The sequence below is a fragment of the Sciurus vulgaris genome (assembly GCF_902686455.1).
Source record: "Sciurus vulgaris genome assembly, chromosome: 6".
Lineage (NCBI taxonomy): Eukaryota > Metazoa > Chordata > Mammalia > Rodentia > Sciuridae > Sciurus > Sciurus vulgaris.
In genome coordinates, this window is record NC_136466.1 from 39137481 (window position 1) to 39158418 (window position 20938).

A 20938-nucleotide genomic window follows, 5' to 3' on the forward strand; every position below is an offset into this window, starting at 1 on the left:
AATCACTAAGGGAGTGAGTGGATTAGGCCAGGAAGGGTCAGGGTAAGGATCCATAGTGAGCACAGAGCTTCAGCCTTCCTCCATCATTAGGATTCTGGGGAGGGAGGAGAACTTGTAGCAAGGGCCCTGGGGTATCTGGGGAGGCAGATGGCTGGGCATCTGCATCTCTGGCCTCATTCCCTTCCTGTTTCCTTTGGTCCGAGCTCACAGCTACTCCCCCTCCCCCTCCCCCCTTGACCTCCTGCTCACTCAATTTCACATACAAAACCCAGAAGACCTTTGTGCATCATCATCAAAGCTCTCCCTTCCTCAAATTCCTGTCTCCCCACCAGTCTCCTACCAACTCTCTCCAGCCAGCCACACCCACTGTCACCTCTTACCATCTATATTTTTAAATAAACTTCCTATTTAAGAACAGTTTTGTGATTGGGGGTGTAGCTCAGTGGTAGAGTGCTTGCCCAGCATACGTGAGGCCTGGGGTTAGAGAAAGAAAAAAACTTTTAGATGTATGGAAATAGAGTTCCCATAAGCCTGATACCCAGTATTCCCTATTTTCAGAGGAGTGAGTGGGGAGGTCCCCTGGAGGACACGCCTCACCCTTCACCCTTCCACATCATCTTCAGCCTAAAATTTGTACAGGATTTATACAAATTTCTCTCACCTGTAATTTGTCTCATCCTCCCTGTGTTTCTTGGTAATGCTTCAGCAAAGGTCTCCAGTGACCCCTACACTGCCAAATTCAGTAGACCCATTGTAGTTCTATTTCCCTGACTGGTGGATCACTTTGTCCTCTGAGAACCTGCCTCCTTTCAGTTACCAGCTGCCTCCAGAATGCACACACTGTCATGGAGGGTGGCATGCTAGTGTGTGCCTCCTTGGAGGTCCTCCCACCAGGCCTTTGTATCTGCCACATGGCAGCACTGATCACCCTTCAAGTCACTGACATGTGAGTTTCTCCCACCCCCAGAGCTCCCCACACACAGGGAGGCTGGCCCAATGGCTTCTGGGTCCTTAGAGTTGAAAAGATGAGAACCAGGAGAATTTGGATCCAGAAAGTAGTTCCTTGCTGTGTGTTTTGAGTCTAATCTCTCCCCTCTCTGAGTCTCCCTTTGAGAACCAGTTGTGGGGATAAAATGGGAACCCCTCCTTTCCTCCTGGCAGCCCTGCCCTCCACCCCCACCTTCTAGTTTTGTGCTCCTCCACATCTCTCAGGGAAGGCTTTGAGGCTGAGGGGAGGCATGTGGGCTGCAGGACTTTTTCAGCATCAGCTGGTGGAGCCTTCTCTGGTCTCGTCATGCCTCTGCAAGATCCTACTGAGCATACCTTCAAAAGTGCCCCCTCATCATTACAAAGCTCACAGCACTTCCCAGGCATCCGCGCTTGGCATTGAGCCAACCACTTTCATTCACCACATTAGCTCTGCTCCTGACTAGCCTAGTGCCCCACCCCCTGCCCTGCCTCTGCTGGGCCCTGCTAACCGTGTAACCCTGCTTTGAGGTTTTTGTTTTGTTTTGTTTTTTTGCAAGAGTGTGTGATGCTATGAACTGAACCCAGGGCCTCATGAGTGAGAGGCAAGCACTTCCACTGAGCTACATTCCCAGTCCCAGCTTGAGGATTTTTTGAAAGTATCCAGAAAAGTGCTTAAAAAGGTAACGGTACATAGTAGGTGCTGTGGGTGTGTCGGCTGTTATTACTATTTTATGGATGGGAAAATTGAGGTTCAGAGAGGAGCAGTGACTTGCCCAGAAGCACACAGCTAGTGAATGATAAAATATAGATGAGGATTTTTTTTTCTTTTTTTCTTATACTGAAGATTGAACCCAAGTACTTGCAAAGCCAGGTCTGTCTTGGGTCATTTCAGCATACCCAAACCCTTTCTCTGCTTCCTCATCTATTACCCCCACTTTCACACCCAGGGGATGGGCTGGCCTGGGGTTTGGTCACAGGTAGTTCCAAAGAGAGGTCTGGAAGGGGTGTCAAGTCATGGGGCAGGTCCTTGACGTGAGGGTGGAAGAACAGTGGACACCCCATCAGGACCACTCAACATCCCTGCCCCTGTCTTCTGACTGATTTTCCACATGTGATCCAGACTTGGTGGGTCAGATCCAGTGACTACATCAGGGATGAACTCATGACCCAAGTCAGTCCAATGGGCATCAGCTCTGGGATTTTTTCTGGAACCATTAAGAAAGAATCTCTGGCCACTGGGGCTGCTGAGTTGGCAGGACGTAGACCTGGAGCTGCTGGGGGCTGTCTCTGCCAATAATAGGGAGCGCCTCCTGAGAACAAAATGGGCACTGAGGGAAGCAGGAGAGGGCTGGAGAGAGCACAATAGATGTCCATGGGCACCAGAAACTGTTAACTCCAGGAAATTATCTCTGTTTTTGCTTAAACCTGTTTGAATTGCACTTACAGTCCTTCATCTACCTGGTCCCCAAGTACTGATCATTTTTGTCAGTGGCAAGGGACATAGGTGAAACCTGAGTTGGCATTCTAGTGCCCCCAATCCCTGAGTAAGAGGTTTTGGTTTGGTCTTGGGGTCCTCACTGACACCTCTGAAGTGACTCCCCCGTACAACCTCCCAAGCACCTGGCTTTCATACTTCTCCCCAGGCTCTCAGTCGGCAAGCTTCTTCTTATCCTACCATGATCCCTCAGAATCCAAAATGCTTGTTCTCTCCCATTGGAAAGGGGTTTTCCTCTACTGGGGTGGGGAAGGTGGCTTCAGATTCAGGTCTACTCAAGTACAAATCCCAGCCCACCTGCTGCTTGCTCTCTGGGCCACCTGAAGCCAGGTCTTTTAGCTTCCTCCCTATACCAAGGCTGTGTGGAGAGTCAGGGATTGCATGTACCCTGTGTGTACTAAGGCCATGTGGGGCCCAGCACTGAGGAGGCAGTGACAGAATCATCGGTTCTGGTGAAAACAGTCCCTCGCCCTCCACCGCCTCTCTCCCTGCTGACTCCAAATGAGCTCCAGTCCCTGGCAGCTGGAAAAACCCTTCCCTTGCCTGCTGCCTCTCCAGTTGCCCACTTAGCCCCCTGCCACGGGCTCCATCTCCTTGGTTGGGGACACTGTACTATCCAAGGGTGCTAATGGCCCCCCTGCCTGGCACAAGGACATTCATTTCCAGTCCCTGTGGCCTCCACCCGCACAGCCTTGCACCCCAGCCTTGGAACATTTTGATCCTTGCAGCCCTGTGGTGATGGGAAGATGGGGACTGGTGGGGCAGGAGGGTACAGGAAGGTCTGAGAGGATTAAATGGCATGCAGGGATTGCTTTGTTTCCCAGCATAGAGAGTGAGGTAGTCCTTCAGAGGCTGTTTTCACTTCCATCTAGTCTAGCTCCTCATTCCCAAGATTGATTCCACAGCTCTTTGTTCTTCATCTTATTCTCATGCCCTCCCCACCACTAACTCTGCCATCTTCAACCACCATCCTCTGGCAGCCATCTCCCAGCTGCCTCCCTCCACCCCATATTGGTGACTGAGCTGACAATATCCTCCTGTAGGCCCACCACAGCCATGCCTCTTAAAAGAGCTGTCTGCACTCTCTCCTTCCACGTCGTCACCCCTCTCCCCCTCCTTGTTTCTCTTTAACCCTGGCAGCCACCCCAGCTCTCAGCTAAACTGATCTGGCAAATGTCACCTTGTTGCAACACACCAAGGGGACTCCAGAGCTTTATCTGCCTGGTTGACATTGTTGGCAACTTCTGGAAACACTCTTGCCCAGCCCTGGCTTCCCTGTTCCAAAGCTCTCTTGGAGGCTGTCATCCTTCCTCTCTGGCGACTCCCTCTGCTTTCTTTGCCCAGTGCTGTGACGTTGTATTCCAGGTCTTGTCAATTCTCTATGCTGAGGCCCTAGCCATCCTCACGCTGGATTTGGCCCATACTACTTATTTTTTAAATAGGATTAAAAAAAAAAAAAAAAACAGTTGCCAACATTCAAAACCCAGCTCTCACATAAAATCAGAAACTCCGGATACTGTCGACAAACTGGCAGATCTGGCCGCATGGCCTGTCGTTCCCACAAGGCTGCCCTTGGTTCAGGTCGACGGGCAGCTACCCCCAGACTGGCTCCCGGCTGCAATTGCCATCCACCACTGTGCTCTTGCTTGCTTGCTTGTATCCATGGAAACTGAGGATGGACTGAGAGGGCTTCATGGTTCAAAAGAAGTGGAAGAGAGTACATTTCCTTGTGAAGTGAGATACTCAGTGTTAATATGCCCAAGATGTCTAGGCTGAAAGAAAGCCACATTCCACTTGCTTTATTCCTGCTATTACCTGCCCAGGCCCTGCTCCCAGGCTCTCCCCAGGCATCAGTAGGCATCAGTCATAAGCATTCATGTTGAGTGCCCTGAACCTGTAACTAAATTCATTCTTTAATTGAATCTGAGGTGAATCTAGTCTTGAATCTTCAGGTGCTTGTGGGTTGGATTTGTCTCTTAAATGTCCCACAGGCCCCTGATTCAGTCATTCAACAACATATATTGGGCATCCACTATATGACAAGCACTATTCTAGCCTCTGGCAGATCATGAAAATCACACACAAAGTGCCCATTCTCCAAGGGTCCAATATAGATACAATAGAAACCCTTTTCTTAAGGAGGATTGGCAAAAGGTTTTAGGGGTGTAGTGTTGGAAAATCAAGCCCAGGGCCTGTGCATAATAGGCAAACGCTCTGCCACATCTGAAGCCCAAGGATATGTTAAAGAGATCAACAAATGTACTGAAGTCCTCATGCCAAGGACCCCCAAAGAACAGGTGACTATGAGCACACTGAGTTGTCCCAGTCTCCTAGTATGGGTCCTCTCTTTAGTCCCTCTCCAGTCCATGCTTGGGACAGGACAAATGAAGGTATCAATAGGAAGCAAGAAGTCCCAGGGAATGATGGGGCCACCAAGAAAACCTCCAATTCTTGAGGTACCAGTCTGGGACTGAGTAGCAGTCAGTTTTGGGCCTGGCTTCTAGTATGGCTTGTGATCCTAGAGACTATGTGACCTTTCTAACCTCATCTGGAAAAGGAGTAAGTAACTGCAGGCACCTCCTAGAATTGGTGGTAAGATCACGTGGGATGATGTAAGCAACACATGACATGTACTAGATGCCTGTACTAGCTTTAGTCCTCTACTTCCTGCCCCCTTGTTCCCTGGGCCCTCACTTTAGACTCCCCAGGACCTGCCACTGGGTCCCATCTTTGCCACTATCTTCCCCTGGTCCTTGCCTCTGATCATTGTCCCAACCTCTCCTCCAGTTTCCCTCCTCCTATTTACTCTGCTCATTGCCCTTGTGGCCTTTTCACAAATCCAAACTAGTTCCTTCACCATTTCAAACTCTTCGTGCCTGCCTTTCTTTTTCCTAAAGAGATGGGCCTCAGCCTGGCACTTGTGGCCTCCCAGGACCTGAGGATGTGCTTTCCAGCCGCACCTTCTGTTTTAGTTCTTAAGCATATGGATGGTGGGACTTGTTCTGGCTGTCAGTGTTTTCCATGCCCCATCTCTGCAGATCTGCCCCCATTTCCTCTACTCTAACCTCCACTCCAGGCCAGATCAGTGGCTCCCCCCACATCCATAGGCAGTGGGCCCATCACTCAGTAACCGTACACCTTCCGTTCCCCAACATAAGGAACACTGAGATGGCCCACTCCAAGAAAGTCATCTTAACCCGTGCCCTGTTAAATGCCTTGAGTCCCCCCATTCCTGAAGCACAGTGGAAGGCACAGAGCATACAACTGGATATAGGTTTATTGTGGCACTGGAGGTGAACAGGGCCGGTGTGGCCAGCACCGGTATGTGATGGTGGTGGAGGAAGTGTGTATGGGGTAAGTGAGGTTGGGACAGGGTCCAGGGAACCCCAGGCTCTGGCCAAGAGTTGGGGTTTGGGCAACCACTGCCAGCCCTACCCTGAGTGAGTCCTGGGCTTACACATGGGAGAAGGCATGACTCTTGCAAAGGGGCTTGTCCTTCTTGGAGTAGAAGGTCTTTCCTTCCAGGTTGATCTGACATATCTGGGGACAGCAAAGGTCTAGTTACATGGGGACATAGGCAGCAGGTAAGGCCCTTTGGCAACCTCTCATGCATCCCACAGGTAGGATATAGGAATGGGGCTAGAGAAGAACAGAGGGTAGCAGGAGTGGGGGGCTCTCACCGCACAAACAAAGCATGTGTCATGCCAGCTGAAGCCCAGTGCTTCCAGGAAGCGGTCCCCAGCATCAATCTTGAAGTCACAGCCACGGCATTTGGTGCCAAACATCTTTTCGTAGTCTAAGGATGGAGCCAGAGAAGGGGCCTGGATTCCTGCCTGCCCCTGCTTTGCCCCTCCTTGCCTTCCCTGGGCCGTCCCTTACCTCGCTCGCAGTAGGGTGCCCCTTCCTCCATGTAGAAGGCCCTGTTGCGAATAGGTGTCTTGCAGGCAGCACAGGTAAAGCAATGCACGTGCCAGGTCATCTTCAGGGCATGCATGATCTCCTGGGAGGAGGCCAGTCATTCCATCAGGCTCAGCCCCTTCCGCCAGAACACAGGACACAGAAGGCTGGACTTGGGCTATAGTCCTTCTCCTGCTAAATTTTGCATCTACACACCCATGACCCCCATTATTCCATCACCCACCCCCAGAGCTCCACGTGCATGTCCACTAGTCTCTTAATTTACCATGTGCAAAACTCCACACCCAACTCTGCACCCTGAACCTGCTCCTCCCACAATTTGTAGTAATTCCATTCTTTTGTCTGCTGTGGCCAAATTCCCTCCCCTGTCCTTTTACATTCTGATCCTGACACACTCTATTCTTGTCTGCCACTGCCATGCCATGCCAGGCATACCACTGTTCTGGGGTTTTATACTGGCTGTTCCCTCTGCCTGAATTACTTCATCCCAGATATCTCAAGTTGCCCCTGCCCCTCGCCTCCTTTGTTTCCACACAAATGTCACCTCCTCCATGTGGACTGCTTTGGCCACACGGAGTACTCCAACCCATCTTCTCTATGCCATGCTCCCAGTACCTTTTACCTTCCCCTTTCCTTTTCTCTGTTACACTCATCTCACTAACACACTACCAGATAACATTTTTACTCTCACTTAAAGTTTGTCTCTCCCTCATTCTCCTGGCTAAAATTTTAGGTCAGGAAGACATGAAGCATTAACTGTTTTATTAACTAATCTATCCCAGCAGCACCTGGCCCATAAGGGGTCGTCACTAATCAGGGTGAACTGAGTTAACCAGGCTCCACTGGAGGCAGGAGGAAGCAGGCTCACAGTATGAGTTCTCCCAAAAGCTAGGTTGTTTCCCCCAGAACCCTCAATCCAACCAGGACCAGTGCATTCAGATCTGGAGTAGGCAGAGGGCAGCATGGCCAATAGCTTTACCTTCTCTAGAGATGCAGTTGTTTCCCTCATGAACTGGGAACCTAACCCTAGCCTTGCAGGGCTGGTGTGAGAAATGACCCCACACCTGAAACAAGGGGTCCAGATGAATTCCTCAAGGACTGTTGGGGGAACTACTTGTTCTGCTTCTGGGGACTGTAGCTGGGTTCATTCAGGAATGCCCAGATAGTTCAGGTTGAAACCTAGGTGTGAAAGTGAAATCTCCTTTTTTTTTTCTCTCTCCTGCAGTGCTGGGGATAGAACCCAAAGTCTCATGCGTGCTAGGCAAGTGCTTTAACACTGAGCTACATCTCCTGCCTTTAAAATTTTTATTTTGAAATACGGTCTCACTAATTATCCAGACTGGCCTGGAACTCGTGTCCTCCTGTCTCAGCCTTCCAAGTATTTGGGATCAAAGGAATCTGCCACCAAGCTCAGCTTCAACCTTGATTTTTAAATGCTAACCACTGATTTAGAAATGAAAGGGTGGCCAAGAAAGAAATAATTGTGGCTGATACCTAGCTCGTGATGGCTCATTTGTGCCCTTTACAACACCTGTATCATATTTTGCATAAAAATTTCTCTTTTTTTCGGTCCTAGAGATTGAACCAGGGGGCATTCTACCACTGAGTTACATCCCCAGCCCTTTTAATTTTTTGGGATTTCATTTTTTTATATGGATATTTTTTTCTTTTCCTTGTGTTTTTTTTTTTTTTTTTTTTTTTTTTTTTGCAGTGCTGGAGATCGAACCCAGGGCCTTGTGCTTGCAAGGCAAGCACTGTACTGACTGAGATATCTCCCCAGCCCTCTTTTCCTTGTTTTAACTCTTTTTCTCTTGAATTTGTGATCCTCCTGCCTCAGCCTCCCCAGTTGCTGGGATTATAGGTATGTGCCACTATACCCAGCTTCATGTAAATCTTGAAACCATACTGGTCAGGAGCTAACTGCTACCCTTTAGTGAGGCTCACAGAAAGAAACTTGCTCCAGTTCACAGGGCCAATAGAGGGCAGAAAAGGGTTTTGTCCCCACATTTGGCTGGCTCCAAAACTAGCTCATCCCACAGAGTGGTGTTGCCTCTTCTAAGGAAGCAGACAAAAGGTCAAAGTGAAGGAACTTATGCCTCCAGCTGGTGGGAGAGGGGCATGGATAGGGGTGTGACTGCAAGAGATAGAGGTCGGAGGGAGCAGGGTTTCGGCTGGTATGCAGTCAACAGGGGACTGGCTCTTCACTTGTTTCTTCCCCTTAGGGTATGCTAAATCTGTCTACCTCTGGCATCCCTATTGCCTTGGTCTAAACCCCAACAGTCCCCAGTTCCCTGGTTCTAGCTCTACCTCCAACCCTGTCCTAAAGAAAGGTTTCTGAGGCACCATCTGACCTCATCAGCTTCCAGCTCCAAATCCTAACCCAACCCTGCCTACCTGTTCTGCTTCAGCTCACACCCTTCTCAGGTGTGGCCTTGTGACATAGTTATTCCCTCTGCTTGCATCTTTCTCCAAATGAATTCCTACTCATGTTCAAGTTCCACTTAGAGGCCACTTCTTTCCACTTGTTCAAGTGTTTACTGACCACCTCCTATATTCAGGGCACAGGGCTTGATGCAAACAGCCCTGTTCTCAGCCTGTGCACTTCATACCCAGGGAAATAAGACAAAAGGACTGGAGCATAGTGAGCAAACTGGGGAGCCTGACCTGGTGGGGAGGGTGGGGGTCAGGAAAGATGTTCCTGTGGAAGTGATGATAGAATTCTAAATGAGAAGGAGATAGGTAACAAGGGCTGTAAGAGTGTACAAAGGCCCTGTGGTGGAGGGAACAGAATTCATTGTCAAAATGAAAGGCTTGAGTGGCTAAAGCAAATGAGGGATTGGTGGGAGTGGCACAGGGGTTACCAGAATACCTCTAGAATGAGCCAGGTCTCTGCTATCTCCCCCTAAACCCTAGAGCTTCTAGCCAATTCTGCCAAAACAATCTGAGTCCCCTGTGTTGTTCTTCTCATGCTCTAACCTAAGAGCTCTGAGGACAGAATCAGTCCTGAGTATGGGCATAGGCAAGGCAAGGAATATTTTCAAGGAACTACTGGGCAGTGAGAACCTTTATCAGAATACCTGCCAGGTTGGTGAGGTCAGACTCCTGCCCTGGGGAGGGTAAGGCAAGTGTGCTCATGGCCTTAGTACCTGAATTTAGTGGGGCCTGAAGTTAGTGCCTTGAGCTATCCAATACATTTCTTTTCTCTTCTCTTCTCTCCTCTCTCTCATTTGCTTAGGCCTTTTTGAACAGAATTTTGGTCTTTGGTTTAGAAGATGCTGGCTGATGTAAAGCCTAATAAGTGGCTGTGTTTTTTGCCTGTTTTGTTTTTGCAGTGCTAGAGATTGAACCCTGGGCCTTGTGCATGGTAGGCAAGTGCTCTACCACTGAGCTACACCTCCAGCCCTATTAGACTGTTCAGCATCCAAAGGGCTCATGCAGTCAGAGCTACAGGCCAGGCAGTTGCTCAACACTCCTCAATGCTGACATGTTCAGGATCTGCCTTCCCACCTGCCATCCCTCTGCCAGCCTCACTCACGCCTGTGATCTTCTTCTTGCACTTGGCACAGCTGGGGGCGTAGCGCACATCATAGCAGGGGGGGCAAAAGATAGCCCCCTTCTCTTCAAAGAATCCGCCTTCCTCCAGGACCTTCCCACACTGGCTGCACACAAACTCCTCGGGGTGATATGCATGGCCCAGTGCCACCAGGTAGCGGCCCCTACAGGGAGGCAGGGGAGTGAAAGGGAATATATGCACATGAGTGGAGGCCCCAAGTGGGTTTATTGAGCACCTAGTAGGAAATTTTAGATGGGAAAGTTCATTCTATTTTTTTCCCCCCAAATAAAGTAGAATACAGAGGCTGGAGCTGATAGCTTAGTGGTAGAGCACTTGCTTAAGCATGTGTGAAGCACTGGGTTCAATTCTCAACACTGCACATAAATATATAAAATAAAGACCCTTCAAATGAATAACAACAACCACAACTAAAAAGCAGAATATAGGTCTGGGAAGAGACTAGTCCAAGGTCACACAGTGAAAGTGATGAAGCTTGAAGGGAGCAAACTCTGACGTGCTAAATAGCCTTGATGACACGAGACACAGTTTAAAGCCAGTAGAATGGTGGGAGCTGATGACTTGAGTTTAATGAGACACCCCTGAGGGATTGGTGCCCTAGTGGGCAGGAAGTACTGAGGTACATGCTGATGAACACTTGAGAAGACCCCAGTGACTGCCTTGTCCTGCTTGCCTGTTCTATCTGGCTTGGGGAGGGGCCTGCAGGTCCTAGATAAATAGGGGTATAAGAAGGAGGGGGTGCTTTGCAGATCTTTTGCCGAAGAGCTGATGGCAGACCAGAACTGAGGGTGAGAATTAGGAAAGCTCTAGAATCTGGCATGCTGACTCTGAGGGGCTGTGTTACTCAGATGGGCCCCAGGGAGTAGTGCACAGGGGAAGAGGCCTCTGACCTGTCTGCTCTGAGAGCAGAGGCTTAGCAGAGAGACTGAGTGAGTACAGAGAGAAATGCAGAGGGGTTGGAAGAAGACAGTCCCTTCTTTGCCCAGAGTACAGCTTCAAGGTGTCATTGGTGCCTTCCTCTATTTCAACAGGGCAAATACTGCCAGAGGTTGGGATGGGTACAGTGGTAGGATGGAGTAGGTGGTACAGGATTAAAGAATTTGGGGGCCTGGGCCAGGTCCCTACATCAGCTTTCATTAGGAACTGAATCCTTATTCTCCCTCAGTAGCAGCTTAGAAGTGGGGAAGTAGACAGACTAGGTTCAGGCTAGGTAGGAAGGGAACAGAGTCACCCACCGGATGACCTTGTGGCATTGGTGGCACACAGGAGTCTTGCCATTGTTGCTGCCCCCTCCTGGGCCTCCTCCAGCAGCAGCCTGCACAATGGAGGTGCGGTTCTGCAGAGGGGTGGGTGTGGCTGGCTGGCTGTGCCGGGTCAGCACGGTGCTTGTTTTGTCCGGGGCATAGCGCTCAGCAAATGCAGGGTCCACGGCCCAGGGTGGGCGGCTGCTGGGGCTAGGGGTGGTAGGGCCTGCCAGGGCCAAGGAAAATGGCTCCAGTGGGGTTCCCAGAGATTCCAAAGGACAGAGGGTAAAGCCTGGGGCAGCTCAGAGGAGTCCACCACCCCCATGTCCCTGAAGGCTTCCCACCCTTCCCTAGGCCCAAGCCCATTCTCACCAGGCCAGGGTTCCTGGGGTGTAGTTGAGGCTGGGGCTGGGGCTTCTGTCCTGGGCACCTGGCTGCAAGATCTGCCATTCAAGGCACTGAATGGCTGAGGTTTCTGGCATGCCCCCTCCCCCAGCTTAGTCCTGCTGGCCCCCTGGGAGATGCCTGGGTACATGAGAGCTGCTTAGCTGGATTCCAGGTCCCTCTAGGGTTAGGGATGGGGAAGGCTGCTTCTCCTAGCTAGGTCCCAGCTATCTGGTCTGTTGTGTAGAGCTGGGAGCAGGGCTCCTGCTCCTTGGGGTAACTCTTGGGGCTTCCCTCACCCTAGAAAGCCTACTCTGTTGGCGGGATAAAGCCCCCTCTTTGCCAGGTACCTCCTCCCATTGTGACAGAGGGCAGGGCCCACAATGAGTCTGAACCATCAAACACTGCCATATTCAAAATGCAAACCAGGCCCATAAAGATAGAATACAAAGGCAGAGAAAGCAGGGCTGAGAATGTTTATTTCCATGCCCAAGGCAGCGCAGACCTGGCAGACAGCAGTACCATAGGGCAAAGAGGGAAGGCAGTCAGATGAAGTCAGGCCCTATGCCAGGCCACTTGCTGGGGCCAAGCCAGTAGAAGGCTCAGGCCAGGGGCAGGAAAGGGGTGGATGAAGTAAGCAGAAGCTGGAGGCACGAAGGGGGTGCCCTGGGCAGGAGGAACAGATAAAGAGGCAGAGGGCAGCCGGCCGAGAGGGTGAGCTACGACTGCACGTTGAGCACGTGGGCAGAGCGCTGGTGGTGCCAGTCCCGGAGGCGGGTGTAGCGTGGGCTCTGTAGCTCCAGGACATACTTTTCCCTGAGGGGCAGAGAGAGGAGGAAATGAAAGGAAGGAGAGATGGAAGGGAAGCAGGGAGGGAGGATGGAAGGAAGGAAGGAAGGAAAGAAAGGAGGAGAATGGAAAGCTCAGCTGGGGAGGGCCAGGAGCAGACACAGGGGTAGTGCTGGGATGGAAAAGGTGGGAGGTGGGAGCCAGGTTGGCGCCTGGATTTTTACCTTGATTTCTTCATGTGCTCCTCATCCGGGTCTTGCACTGAGAGGGCAGAGGGAGGCATTGACCAACAGAAATGAAGGCCAACCCAGCCTTCATCCTCGGCAGAGGGTCAGACCTGCCCTGGGATAGCACTTACTGAACTCGGTGCCCGTGAGGTGGGCAAGGATGCGAAAGGAACGAGACTGGCCTGTCCCTGGTCGTGGCCGCCAGTCCTCGGTGTTCTCCATCAGCCGCTGCTTGCTGGCATCTGGGACCAGCGGTCGGAGCGGCTGTCTGTGGGAAGGGTATGGTTCAGAACCTCACAATGGGGTGGGTAGTAGGGGCAGTCCCTCCCAGAATTTGGTATAAGTGGGTCACTGTCGTGATGGGAGAGAGGGAGAAGGGTGAGGCCAAGGGCCCTGCTGGGTGGGTGGGTGGGTAGATGAGTGAGAGGGGAATAGGGCCGCCAGGGTGGGGAGGGACCATCCCCCAGAGTGCCAAAAAGAAGGAAGAGAGGGACAGACAGAGGGGGCTCACTGACTTGTCAGGGGTCTGCACCTGTGAAGGAAATAGATGGACAGATAAAGGGACAGACACAAAGGGAGGAAAAAAAGATGGGGAAGGGTCAGAATAGCTGGGGGCGAGGTGGTGCTGACTGAGGCTCACTTGGCCCAACACCACACCCCAACCCAGGACACCGGTGGGGGACACTGGCTTCTCCAGAGCCCCCAGAAGGGTGGTGCCTGTAGCCCCCAACCCGGCCGCCAGGGATCGCTGCCGCACGGTTCCCATCCGGCTGGGGCACAGTGCACACAGAGCGGTAGCATCGGCAGTGGGTGTGGGGCCAACGTAGAACTGGACAGTGTGGGTGGTGGGCGGGCAGGAACTGACGTACCCATTCTGGTGTGGGGCGCTGTCAGCAGGCAGGGGGACCCCAAAGGGCCGAGCCGTCTTGTTGAGGGACGCACTGGGTGTAAAGGTGTACCGCGGGGGTTCCGCGGCAGGGGCCAGGGCCTGGGCGGAGACAGAGCCGGGTGGGGAGGGCGAGGGTGGGAGCCTGGGTGGGAATGGATAGATTCCCCAACAGAAGGGACAGTGGCAGCTCCTGCTCTGCCCCACACATCTGGCTGAAGGCATCAAGGAGGGAGGGGGCGACTCAAGTTTCAAGGTCCCCATTTGAGAGCTATAATCTCAGCCCACGTGGGGCCAAGGAAGGACCAAGTGTGGGTGGGCACACAGCACAGGAGGCAGGCGGACAAACGTGCAGGCATGCGTGCTGCTGGGACCGTGCGGCAGCCCTGGACTCCACTTCCATTTTCCCAGACCTTGCTCATTCTGGCATCTACCCCCTGCTCCCAGTAGGGATGGGGTACCAAGGCTGTGCCAGGGAAGGCAGGTCAGCTCAGGAATCCATGCCCTCCTGCCCAAAGCCCAGATTTCCCCCTGCCTACCTTCTGTGGTTTGCTCTGAACTGGTTGGGCCCTAGAGGAGAAGGGAAGGTAGTGACGGTGGGCCAGGCCAGGGGGTGCCCCCACCCACCAGCAGGCCAGAGCAGCACCTGCTGAGACCCAGGCTGAGGCGTTCCCCACAGGCACGAATCTTGTTCTGGGCTTCAATGTGTGTGAGGCTCCCTGTGTTCTCGCCATCGATGCTCAGCACCCAGTCACCCACAGCCACTCCGGCCTGAGAAGCTTTGCCTCCAGGAGTGAGCTATGGAGAAAGAAAGGGTCACAAAGGCCCAGGAAATTGTTTTTCTTTTGTGGTACTGTGGATTGAACTCAGGGGTGCTTTACTACTGAGCTATATACCCCAGTCCTTTTTGAGACAGGGTCTCAATTTGTTTTCCAGGCTGCCCTTGAACTTACAATCCTCCTGCCTCAACCTCGAGTTGCTGGGATTACAGGCATGTGTCACTGTACCCAGCGAGTCCCAGGACTATGCAGCCCAAACTGAAGCAACAGTAGTCCACCCTGCCTATCCTAAGCTGCCCCCACTTTCAGAACCCAGAGGCTTCTCCAGCCAACATTTTTCTGGGCAACTGCTGGATCCTAAAGCAACCTTGGAGGGGGTGGTGCTCATCCACTACACAATTTCCTCCATCACACTGCTCATTTAAGCACCTCCAGGACCCTCCCTCACAGCCCAGACACTGATGTGATGTCAACAGCCACCCTCAGGCTAAAACCCAAACTTTTGGGTTATGATCACAGTCTTTTGACTGGCCTCCATCCCAGGCTGTTCCACCAACCAGATACATCCTCTGACTTGTGTATGTGGCAACTTCATCCTGGCACCACCGAGTGTGCTCACTGACCTCTTACACTACTATCACCCTATCCTGGAAGCTTTCTGTAGGAATCTGCCTAGATCTGAGTAGGCCTTGTCATCTCCAGTTTCCCCCGTGAATAGTCCCTGAATGGGGCCCAAAGGAGCTTCATGGCTTTAAATCGATGTCTTCCCCATGCCCCCCAACCCTTTGGGCTCTAAGTCACAAATCCCTGGTTTGTGTGGTAAATGAGGGATACATCAGGCTGGGAGAAATGGCAGTCACCAGCATTACCTGTTTGGAAAGCAATGATCCTTGGTCAAAGGAAAATGGAGTGTGTTGCTAAAGGGCTGAGAGTATTTATGAAGGCTGGAGGGTAAAGAGGCCACTTCCCAGGCTCCTGGCAGAGGTGACCCTGACAAACAACTGAGTCCTTCCAGTCACAACACAGGCAGATGGCCGTCTATGGGTTTCGGCCCATGGGACTACCCAGCTATTTGGCAAGGGGTATAGCACTGCATTGAGCAGGCTTAATTTACACTTCACCAATTGTGGGGGAATTGCGGGGTACAGGTTACCAGAGGCCCCAGGAAGCTTCTCAGGTGGGCTGGTGTATGAACTGCTGAGGCAGGCAGAGGGGAGATGAAAGGTTCTAGAGAGGTGCCAGTGGGCAGAAGGCCAGATGCAGAGACTGCCAGCACTGGGACAAAAGGGAGAGAGGTGGCTCTATTTCATGCTTGCAAAGGTTAGAAGAGCAAAGAGATGGTGGTCCCTTCTTTACCTGCTAAATAATAATAATACTAAGAACATGGAGCACCTAGTAATGACACATACTGCCAGTGAATCCTCCAATAAGCCTGTGGAAGAATCTGAGAATATACCCATTTCTTACACAGGAAAACAAGGAGGTTAAGCACCTTATATAACCCAGCTAGTAAGAGGCAGGGTCAGGATTTGATTCTGACTCTAAGGTTCTACCACTGTAGGCCACCTCTGCTGAGTACGGGCACCCAACTGGGGGATCAACATACCTAGAAAGGCTCCCTGATCCCCTGTCTCACTTTAGTTCAATCCAATTCCTTACAATGGGCATGGGGAAGTAACAACCTTCAGGGGAAGTGACTTACTTAAGGTCATGGTGAGTCAGTACAGGGGAAACCTGGTTCAGTCACTCCCTATGCACACAAAGTGGTTCCCAGGAAGTAGGCTGAGTCTGAGGTGGGGGTCTTCAGGTGGAGAGGAGCAGCTGGCTCCTGGAAAAAGGGTGTGTGAGGAGGTAAAAAGACTACTTACTTCCCTGGAGCAAGGAGGGCAGGAAGGAGAGAGTAGGGAAGTGGTCAGAGAGGTGGAGAAGCAAGAGAGCTCTGAGGTAGCTGGAGGGAAAAGCAGGGAGGAGCTCAGACTAGGAGCAGAAGGAGGCCTGAAGGATTAAGGAGGGGAAAAGCCAGGGGGCTGGACACTGTATGGGGCAGGGGTGGGGGGGTGGTGAGTCAGCCTAAGGGCTCCAGTGAGAAGCCCAACCCCCCAGTCCCAGACATTACCTCATCTCCCAGGCCTGGGCCCATAGCCAGTCCTAGCCCCTCCCTCCTCCCTCCACTTTGGGGTCAGGGGAGGGATAGGGGGCTGGCCCAGCTCAGACAAGACCACCCCACCCCGCCACCCATCAGGGCCTAGATTCAACTTCAGAGCTGGGCTCAGCTGGTGGCCCCACCCACATGCTGGGGCTGCTGACAAGGGACGCAAACCCAGAGTGCCCCCAACAGGCCACATCTAAAAGGTCATCCTCATCAATGAAGAAACTGAGGCTGAGACCAGCCACATTGGCCAGAACTTTCCTAGGGAAGGGGGTATAGAATAGGCTTGAAGATTGTGTAGGGAGCTAAATATGTGTGGTAGGAAGACCATTGCCCTTAGATATCCTGCTGACAGGGCATTTTCCAGAACACATAGAAGGATTCCTGGAAAGAACACTGCTTGCCCTGGCCACCAAGCCCAACTCCCATTGACAGACTGTGCCTTGGGGCCTGTTAGGTTGGGCAGTGCCTAGTCAACCCTGGCCCCCGCCAGGCTGGGCTTGCCCTGGGCTTCCTGCCAATAGCTGCCTGTCCACAGGGGGCCGGGTGGGCCTCTTTGGAAGGCGGATGTGGGGGCAGGAAATTCCCACCCACTCCTGACCCCCAGGCCACAATCAGAGACACCAAGTCCAAAGGCTGGTCTCACCCACTCCGGGTAGGCAGACTCTAAGGCTGGACCCCACAGCTGGTGCTGCTGCCTGATGACCAGGTGAGGGGCCCACCAATGGGGTCCAGGGGTCCAGGTCTAGGCTTAGCCCTTTGGGGCTCAGGAGACTCTAACCACTGTTGACTATCTCAGCTGGGGATGCATTCTTGGGCTTATAAGGCAATCACCCTGCCACAGGGAGGAGCCAGTCCCCAGCTCCGCCCCGCCAGGGCAGACTCAGAAATTAGAGTCAGAATCCCAATAGCCTAGGCTTACAATACCTCTGTTCAGGGTCAAAGGCCACCACAACCTGAATAGGACCAGTTGATGGTGACACAGGGTGAGAAGAGACAAGTTGGAAGACATCTTTTCCTCCAAGCCACCAAGAGTGCAGGCCATCCTGCGCCTAAATTCAAATCTTTGCTTTGCCACAGACTTGCTGAATGATACCCCTCTGCCTTTCCAAGTAGTCCTTTCTCATTTGGAAAAACAGGGTGGCAACTGTTATTCCCTGAATGAAAGCAAACTTAAAATAAGACTCTATGGTCAAAGTGCTGTGCCTGAGGCCTGGCTCCATGCATTGCTCCCTCAGGTTCAGGCACTTCCTGGGGACATCAGGCTCCCATCCTGCAAAGGAGGCCCTCAGGGGTGGCCACAGGAGCCAAGTGGAATGCCATCTAGTTAGACCAGTGCTACTGAAGTTTAGGAGTTCCTTTCCCAGTATCCACCTAGCTGGGAGCTCGAATGGCAGGTGTCTACCATATCTCTGGACACCTCCTAGTCTTTTAATCCCTGTTGTTCCTGCTCAGATTCCTCCCATCACCCACTGGATACCTAAGAACCCAGAGACCCCCCGAGGGCTCCATTCCCCAACCTATGCTCACCCGGGAGATGGAGAGGGGCACATTGAAGTCCTTGCCCCCTTGCAGCCGGAAGCCCCAAGGTGCTGGCCCCTCTAGCACTACCTTGAAGGAATCCATGGTGTCTGTTCCTGAGAAGAGAAGATCAGCGGCCAGCATTGCAGGCAGGCTGGGTCCAGGGCTGGACACTAGCCTTGGACAGGTGCCAAGCACCAGAGGACGACTGGGCACACACAAGGCATGGGTGGGTAGGTATTCTATTAGGCTTGTCAGGCAGACCTCATTTATAAACACATGGGCAGACCCCTCCGCCCAGGAACTGGGAGCCCTCATTTATGCTCGAGGTTCTTTCCATCCAGAGGGGGGCTGTGAGACTAATTTGGCACGGCTTCTTCCCAAGCCAGACTGGAGCCTCGGGCGGCGCGGTGGGGTGAGTCAGGGGCCACTCTCCTCTCCCCCGCCTCCAGGTCCCGGCAGGCAGGCCGCGGCTGAAGCCTGCTCGGACTATATAAGGCGTGTAAGTTGACACTGTGCGGAGAGCCAGCGGAGGGAGTACATGGGGGCTCAGGACGCGAGGGGGAGGGGAAGGGAAGGAGGCGGCTGGAGCAAGTCCTAGCCATTCCGGACCGGTCCAGGCTGCAGGGAGCCAGAGTGGGACCCCTGGGAGCAGAAGGAGGGGGAGCAGGAGTGGTGTGCTGCCGGAGATCGGTGGCGGCCGGGATCCCAAAGCGTGGTTAGGGAAGGGATCTACCTTGCAAATCAGTGGGAGTGGTGCCGCCCACGCAGCATTTCTCCCACCTCGACGTGACTCAGTTTCCCCCTAGTCTCCCGCCAGGGCCCCAAGGTTTGCCAAGTCCCGGCCGCAGGAAGCAGCGCAGGCGCCAATCCACCCAGAGACAGCCGGCTTCGCCTCAGGAAGGCGGGGGCAGGGGCTGAAGCAGGGGCCCCAGCCCGCTGGAGAAAATAGCGCTGGCCAAGAGCCCCAGTGCCCTCCGGGGCCCTCAGCAGGCTCCCGGCCCCCGTCTGGTCCAGCCCAAGATGCCCTGGGCGGTCACCTGTACCTGCTCTGCCCCGCCGGGGCGCTGGTAGGCGGCAGGCTCCAAACAGCAGGGTTGGGATCCGCCGCCGGGGTTCTGTCCCCGCCTTCGCGGACGCCGTCCGCTTTGAGTTTGGAGGAAGGGGGCGGAGCCCTGGTCCACGCCTTCATCAGAGCCACGCCCCTGGGCGTTCTCCCGGCTTGTGGGACGCCCCACCCAATCACGAAGCCCCATCTTTCCTTGAGCTGGAAGGCACTGCCCATCCTTGTCTGCCTGAGTGGGGCGGAACAGGGGCGGGGCCGGGGCGGGGCTCCGCCGGGAGACGCTGCCTAATTGGTTGGTCTCTGGTGTCTTGTCCAGCCCTGTGCGCCGCCCACTGGCGGAGTGGTGGAAAAGCGGCATTTTGAAACCAGACATGCCTGGACTCTTGTTTCCACCTTCGTTTTCTCCCCTGGAAAATGGAACGATAAAAACCTTCTCTTGGGGTGCTGTGAGGGCGGATTTGGTACGCTCAGTATCCGTGGCTCCAGGATTTCTAAATCCAAGGGACTGGAGGCGTGGGGCAGGTCGAAGTGAGTTAAGTTGAGAGGGCAGAAGGGTTTCAAGTTAGGTTTGAAGAGGCTGAGGGTGTAGCTCAGTGATAGAGTGCCTAGTTGGTATGTACGAGGCCCAGGGTTGTTTCTCCAGCACCAACCCTAACCAAACGTAGATTTGTGAAACACTTCTGAAGTCAGAAAAATATCGCTGGAGTGAATGGCGCTGGAGGGAGCCCTTGGTCCTTCCTTAGACCGACAATGTGGGCCGGGCCCTCACTTCCATCACTCCTGCCAAGTAGTCCACAGTCAGCAGCCCTGTGACCTCAGCCTAGTCCCCAGCATTCTGATGGGAAGGTCTATGTCCCTTTACACCCTATTCCAGAGCAGGCACTCCTCCAGTGAGGGTGGAACAGGGCTGGAGACTCCAGTGGGATTCTGCTCAGAGTCCTCACTCTGCCCCCAGCCTCAGCCCAGGCGGCTGTGGCAGGCCATGGGACGATTGAGTACAGGTGAGTATTTGGGTGAGTGATGAGGCATCTTTCTTCCTCTTGCTGAGTGGCCCCATCTCCTCATCTGGAATATGGTCTCTGCTGTTGTTCCCTCTCCACCATCATCACATTCCCCCTTTTGCATCATTTCCCTCACTATCCAAATCTCTGCAAGCATTGTCATCTTTGAAGACATCGTTTCTAATTTATCTGTCTTCCTGTCTCCACTTTCTTTTCTCTCTTGTCTACTCCAGTCAGGCTCTTGTTCATACGGTCCTCTAAGAGCTCTCTTCTCAAGGTCTTCTGTAACCTCCATCAAATCCATGGTGGCCTTCAGTTTTCATCCTATCCTTCCTAGGAGCAGCACTGGTCCAGGTTCACTTCCTCTTCTGGAATCACCCTTTTCCTATCCCTTCAAGGCTTATGCTGCTTCATTAACCTCTTATTTTCCATTTCCCTTAGCAACCTCTCATCTGCTGATCTCTACAATCATTCCTTAAGGTCCCATGCTATTCTATGGCTTTCAATTAACACTTATATGCCAAAGAGTCCCAAGTTGTATGGCCAACTCTGACCTCTCCCCAAGAATTTCAGACTCCAATATTTAAAAGCCTGTCAAGATGTCTACTAAGATATCTCAAACCATATTTCCCAATTAAAACTCATGATTTTCTCTAACCTCTTACTCACCTGACAGTGGTACCACCAATAATCCAACTAATTCAGCAGAAACAAAATTATCCTTCCCTTCTTGTCTTTCCGAATTCTACCTTCAAAATGTCTTCACGTCTAATCACTGGTACCCAGTTGTGGCCACATTGCTCCAGATACTGTAGTCTTGTGTTTGAACACCTGTAATAGTCTCCTCACAGGTCTCCCTGCTTTCACCCTTGCCCTCTCCAGTCTTCCCCATGATATCTTTACTTATATTTATTATTTTTTTTATAGTCCTGGGAATTG

General features: G+C 52.7%; 1 protein-coding gene across 7 annotated transcripts; it reads right to left on the minus strand.

Moving 5' to 3' along the window:
* Positions 1-5721: 5721 nt before the first annotated feature.
* On the minus strand, positions 5722-19109 carry PDLIM7 (PDZ and LIM domain 7). 7 transcript variants are annotated; one of them, XM_079144657.1, is made up of 14 exons: positions 18979-19104; positions 18669-18871; positions 17942-18048; positions 14130-14281; positions 14023-14053; positions 13467-13585; positions 12729-12865; positions 12595-12631; positions 11570-11640; positions 11189-11423; positions 9918-10098; positions 6344-6464; positions 6145-6260; positions 5722-6004 (listed from the first exon to the last, which is right to left on the minus strand). In XM_079144657.1, exons 3-14 carry the CDS (start codon positions 18035-18037, stop codon positions 5918-5920), a joined length of 1383 nt encoding a protein of 460 aa, XP_079000783.1. In that variant the 5' UTR covers positions 18038-18048; positions 18669-18871; positions 18979-19104; the 3' UTR covers positions 5722-5917. The 7 variants fall into 7 exon arrangements, with proteins under 7 accessions (XP_079000783.1, XP_079000784.1, XP_079000782.1 ...); XM_079144658.1 differs by lacking the exon at positions 18669-18871 and having other exon boundaries at positions 11570-11631; positions 18979-19109; XM_079144656.1 differs by lacking the exon at positions 18669-18871 and having other exon boundaries at positions 18979-19109.
* Positions 19110-20938: the final 1829 nt, after the last annotated feature.

What these genes read in the sequence shown, in the direction of transcription:
- PDLIM7 (XM_079144656.1), bottom strand. Translation starts at nt 18,037, where the DNA reads ATGGATTCCTTCAAGGTAGTGCTAGAGGGGCCAGCACCTTGGGGCTTC. An exon ending in CAATGCCACAAGGTCATCCG is followed by an intron (nt 10,099 to 11,188) that starts GTGGGTGACTCT and finishes GCCTCCCTGTAG; the next exon opens with GGGCCGCTACCTGGTGGCAC. An exon ending in GCAAGAAGAAGATCACAGGC is followed by an intron (nt 6,465 to 9,917) that starts GTGAGTGAGGCT and finishes GCCTCCTCCCAG; the next exon opens with GAGATCATGCATGCCCTGAA.